The sequence below is a fragment of the Phaethon lepturus genome, unplaced genomic scaffold, assembly GCF_000687285.1.
Source record: "Phaethon lepturus isolate BGI_N335 unplaced genomic scaffold, ASM68728v1 scaffold54647, whole genome shotgun sequence".
NCBI classification, from domain to species: Eukaryota; Metazoa; Chordata; class Aves; order Phaethontiformes; family Phaethontidae; genus Phaethon; species Phaethon lepturus.
The window spans coordinates 24,139-30,138 of NW_010552186.1; the positions used below are offsets into that span (position 1 = coordinate 24,139).

The 6,000-nt window shown below is 35.6% G+C and overlaps 1 protein-coding gene across 1 annotated transcript in view; it reads right to left on the minus strand.

Annotated features, from left to right (window-relative positions):
* Positions 1–6,000, minus strand: part of CEP120 (centrosomal protein 120kDa) — a 32,872-nt gene that overhangs the window by 13,405 nt on the left and 13,467 nt on the right. The window contains exons 11-13 of the mRNA XM_010291132.1: positions 5,436–5,525; positions 4,848–4,940; positions 3,046–3,207 (exon numbers count right to left, since the gene is read on the minus strand). Of these exons, the coding sequence (XP_010289434.1) occupies positions 3,046–3,207; positions 4,848–4,940; positions 5,436–5,525 (345 nt within the window). The remainder of the gene's footprint in view (positions 1–3,045; positions 3,208–4,847; positions 4,941–5,435; positions 5,526–6,000) is intronic.

Consider the following 6,000-nt stretch of genomic DNA (forward strand, 5'->3'; position numbering starts at 1 on the left):
TCTGCCCTCACTGCGTACTTCCAGAGTTTCATTAAGATATTATTAAGAGACAGCTTTGTTTTTCATCTTAGAATGGGCAATCTGAAAAACTGTGCCAATTTATTTACAGCAAAGTAATTGTGCATTAAGTGTTTAATAGCTTTTTTTCATTATACCATATAAAAAATTCTTAATATTTTTAGTAAGATGTTTTCTAAGAATAGCTTATGTTATTCTTCTGTTAATTATTCAACTATAAATACCTTAGTACACCTGATGGAACTGATGCATTCTATTACACAATATAAATACAAATGCAGCATTTGGTATCACGTCCAGCTAGCTGATCTAAGTATTTCCATGAATTGTATCCAACAGTTTAGAATACTGGGTGAAAATGCTTCAGAGAATTCATTTCTGTTTCAAAGCCTACAGCTTCTATTAGTACATCAATATTTTAATTCTTTGGATCTCCTAATTGGGTCACTTCTATTTTTCTTCCAAAACTTCAACTTTTTGTATCTATTATTTTTACAGAATTGATGTAAGAAAGTAAAGATGCTTCCTAAGGAGCCATAAAAAAAATGTAGTTCACTGCAGTGAACTTTTCACACATAACTGCAATAGCCAACTTCACCAAAAGATACTACTGTTCATCACCTTTCCATGTTTACTGATTTCTTTTTAAAAGCAGACATAAAGACATGATACTGATGACAAAGACAGTAACTAATTTCTTTGGCTATGAAAAATGCCAGCTCTCACTAGAACTTCTACAGTAATGTGGGGTTTATTTGTTTATTTGGTTCAGAAAACACTTTCAAAAATTCGACTTCTCATGAGACCTTGGCTTGTGGACTGTTAGGGACTCACACAAACTGTACAAATAAAGTACAGCTTCCTTATTCAGGAAGGAAGAGTGATATTCTTCAAGGTGGATGCTTCAAGAATCTTCTCTTGCACATAGTGGGGCTTACCTCCAAACAATTAGACATTTAGAGAACTCTGCAATTCAAATGTGAAAACTGTGTATTGACACATATCCTTAAAAGGTAAGGAATAAGTCAAAGCATATTGTTTGGAACTATTGTAATTTAATCCACAACATTCCTTGTTAAAAAAAACACACCAAATACACATGAACAAAAAACACACACTCAAAAAGGTGAAAAATAGAAGCCCATCAAAATTGTTAGCAACAGGAACTTTCTGCTTGTGCACATTAAAAGGGAAACATCCTACAGTAAGACTCCAAAACAAACTCAAACCCACCCCAGCAAAGCAAAACAAAAAGGTTTGTCTTGTGCAGAGTATGTGGTAACCACCACCTCATATTGAAGTATGAGAGATTCCTAACAGCAGGAACAGCACAGAGAAAGACAGCCAGGATCATCAGCTGGAAGGAATGGCCTTTGTACAAAGCAAGACAAAACATACCAGGACTTATGTTTGGAAGAGAGACAGTATGATTGCTTAGGTGGCTATCAGGAATGGTATGTAGCACAGGCACTGAAGGATTCTTAATAATTATTAAGCAACAAGCTTGAAGTGAACAAGAAGTTTAAATATGCAACACAATTAAATTTTAGAACTCACTGCCACAGGATGTTGCAGTGCTAAAAATAGAAATGCTTTTTAAAAGGGAGCAGATGAGTTCATAAAGAATACTTTCACTGATGGCTAGTAAATATGAAATGCTGCCTCTGGCTGAGGGTACAGGTAACTCTTGATGGTATTGCTGGACACACTGAAGTTATTCTCTCTCATTGTCCCATTTCTTATTAGAATTCTGAATTAACTGATTCTTTAGCTTGGTACAGTATGTCTGCTTTGCCTAGGAAAAATAAAGGGATTGTGATGGTATAAAAAAAAGTAGTCTAAAAAAAGCTAAAAAAAAAAGTCAGTGGAAGTCAAAAAAAGAATTTTGAAGATGACTCCTAGGTGGTGGCATTTGGCTGCTTTAGCCTGAAGAACTATTGGCTATCTTGTCTAGACTGATACAGCATTGGTAGCTACCAGCAACACATCTACGATGCAGAAGGGATCCACTTACCACTTCCAAGTGGATTGCATTCTGCAGTTTGAAACTGCTCATCTCAATGCAATGATTGTTCAGTAGAATAGCAAAGATTAGCATCTTCTAGATTAGCACCATTTTTTGTATTAGCTGTATTTCAAAAGTTCACTGTACTGTGGTTAATGTATGCTGACGTAAAAAGAAGCAGGTTAATATCAGTGTTTAATATTAAACCAAAATACTCACAAAAACCAGAACTCCCCCTAATACAAAAATATACCTTTGGCTGATGTAAGTTCTTCAGTTAGTGAAAGCTATTGTGCTTTATCATTGCCATATATCAGAAATGAAAAGCACCAATGCAAGTAATCTATCTACATAAACTAAGTACTTTGAAAAACACGCATTGCTAAGATTTAATCTACCTAACAAATTAAGTGTGTGATATTGTAACTGCTCAGAAAAGCTAGTACCAACTCTTCAAATTTTACAGTATGCTTTAACAGTCAAGAAAAATAGTTAGATTAGTCTCGTTACTGTAAAGCTATCCTACAGGACAAAAGAATGTGGTCTGAGTTTTCTTCGTTTAACGAAACTATTACGTGCAGAATAGAAGATCACAGTATCAAGGTAATCCCCCCACCCCAATAAGGACAATAGAAGTACTCTGTTACAATGGAAGAATAAAACAAACTGCATAGTCAAGCAACCTAGATGTTCTGCTAAATGTTAACTGCTGACAGCACATGAAGTTACTGAAATGTATACTGCTGTTCAGGTTCTATGTGTAACATACGCTTGTAATTCAGGTTTGAATTTCAGTGTTGAAAAAACCCAAGAAAACCCACTGCATTGAAAACTGGCCCTATCACTGCACAAGATGAAAGAGATGGATCCCAGCATGTAGCTCACCAAACAAAGGAGATAAATGTTTATTACCAAGTTGCCAGAATGTGCTTGCCTCAAAATCATCGCTTAACTTAGTACGCTTAGTTTAATAAATACTTACTTAAGTAAATGGTTAAGCCAAAAAATTTAAGTGTACTTACCTGCTGCTGTAAGCGAAGCTTGTCTTCTTCCAGCTGTTTGATTTTTGACCTTTCTAGCTCAACCTGGTGTGCACATTCTTCTCTGGCTCGCCGCACAGAATCCTGTAGCTCCTGCAGATTTCGTTCATGCTCTGCTTGCAACTCCTTCTTTACTCTTTGAAGCTTAAAAGTGACACATATTTACATAAATCCATAGGTGCAAGATCTTCATTTTAAGCATCTTTCTCATAACTGTTACTACTACTCATGACAGAAAAAATCGTTATCAATTTTAGAAGTTAAACAGAAATTCCATTGTTATCTGTACATTTGCTATATACTCTTTTACTTGCTTACAGCTTAACTAATGACTTGCAAATGACTATAGGCTACAAATATACTCTTATTTGACTATTGTAAAAACGGTGCTATCCGAATCTCTATTGTACTTTCTACATGGGAAGGCTAAAGGCAAATTTTACATCCACCTTTCTACTTCTCACTAAAAAACTACATATACACCTTCTCTGCAGAAAGAGTGAAGTCACAGCTACAGCCAAGATGCCTTTAGATCATTACGACTACACCCTTCAAACTGAATATATTGAGAGAATTTCTCATTGAGCTAAACAGGAAAAAAATCCTTGACATGTTTAACCTTCTAGAAAGATGTTACTGGCCTAAATAACAGCTAGCTGAATAGAAACCCATCCAAAAGGTCCATTTCTCGAACTGTGTAATTGCTAAATGAACCCTACATCGTTTTGTCTAGACACTTTTGGAATCCACTGATCTTTATTATCTCTAAACCCTCAGGTCAAAATCTCACTAAATTTAGAGCAAGTTTTGAGACAAACATGTATGAGATTCAAAATAAATATTTTCACTCAGACTGAAATGCATTCAGCCAAACCTAATCACCAGATTTTTTGCATAGCTGTTAAAGGTAAAGTCAGACACTATTTACAGCACAAATGACATCTTGAGGGGTATAGAGAGCCTGAGTACAAAACAGGGATCAGGCTCAGCCAGCCAGTCCCTGTGCTGGGAGCTTTCTTAACCTTGTTCACAAGCACAGGAGGGATTGATATGATAAAAAGATTAATCTGAGCTACAGGAGGAAGAGAAGTTTGTTGGACTGCTATATCACCACAGAAATTTACCTACATATTTGTGAGTTTGTTCTGAAGTACAAAAATAGACAGTTTATTTTCTTTCTTTCTCTTTTCATATGACTAGCCTCCCTGAGGACTCACACCCCATATCATCATCTTGGGGGTGTCCAGTGAGATCTAGGAACAGTGGTAGCTACTGGCTTCTCCCGCATCTTCTTTCGCCCTGTCACTATAAAAAAAGATATGAAACAGGAACTCTATCAAATTGCTGGATACGAAAACCTAGACAGCTGCAGTTTCTCCCAGGTCTCCATGTGACCTTCTCCTATTTCAATGGTTAATCTAGCAGTTACTGTTTGAAGCAAGGCACTCTTGTACACATGTACAATGTTCATGTGACAGTAATAAACTTGAAATTGAGGTCATGTTTTATACATGTCTCCACTGACACTCCAATTCTGTAAGAATAGAAAATTTACAGTTCTAGAATTCGAGTAACCTGTTTAAAAGTTCACTGAATTTCCGTTTCAGTAAAAGTGTAGCTGTAACAGAACTTGATTTAAATTATTAGTGCTCCACTATGTATCAGTATGAATGTGGTTATTTTAGTTCATCTATACAGGTCACCACCATCTCTATATGAAAACTCAAACCTCATAAACAATGCAATTGCATAAGCTATGTGTAAAATGACCAAACACTTGTTACCTCTGATTCAGCACTAAAAAGCTGTCTTTCTCGCTTATCTAGATCTCTCAAGGTTTTCTGAAGTTGTTCTTCCAAAACAGTATATTCTGCTACCTAAAAGAACAGAAGGCATTTTTTCTTGCAATAAAAACAATGTTTTAGGGAGGTAAAGAATTTACTCTTGCTATGATATAAAATATTGACAATTTTTGTGTGTAAATTTACATGTAAAACAAAGCTCCAGCTCTTCATGAAGAGCTCACAGTGGAGAGCCTTTCTTTCCAATACAATAAAGGCTAACAGATTACCATGCACAGCTGGGCTGTAGAAGTGCTTTTTGACCACACAAGTGAAAAGCAACTGAAGTTAAAAGCCCCCAAAGAAAGCAAGCTAACGTAAAGGATTTCTAACAGGTATTCAATGATTAAGGGCTACTTTTATATTTTTTTGCACTGTTGTAGACCAGATGCATGCATACCAGTAGGTGTGAAGACTAATCACAGATTCTTTGTTCTATGTTATAATTACAAAATATCTTGTCAAATCTTATAGTGGTATGATATTTATAATGAGACTTTCAGGAAGTATAAGAACAAGTAGTTTCCTTACCTTTTTCTTCACTAATGCCTCTCTCTCTCTATCTCTTTTCTTCCATTCTTCTGCAAGTGCTTGCATATGGGCCATTTCCTTCTTTTTAAGCTTTTAAAAGCAAGAAAAGGAACCAACACCCCAAACCAGAAAACCAAATCAAAATCATTGGAAGTGCAACCTTAAAGGAGAAAGTACTAGCAGAACTAAGTCTTGAAGGAAAAGAATAAACAATTAAGCTTAGTACACTGACTTATATAACTCAAGGTATGATACTGACGGTGAAAGGTATTTCTTACCCTTAAGTACAAAACGCAAAATAAGCACAAGTTTGAGAAAAATATCCTCACAAATACACACTGGCTTCTCAGTATCTTTTAAAAAGAAACATGCAACTCTAAGAACACCTAGAAAGACCCAGAGTACAAACACAGCAATGAATTTTCACTAAGAAGAAAGAAATGTCGTCTTAATATTTAACACCAACAATTTGAATCTTGAATAGCTACTGTACTTCATAAACAGTAAGGGGAAATTGTAATGGGGGTATTTTGTATTTCACTAGCTAGCACCTATTTCAGTCAGC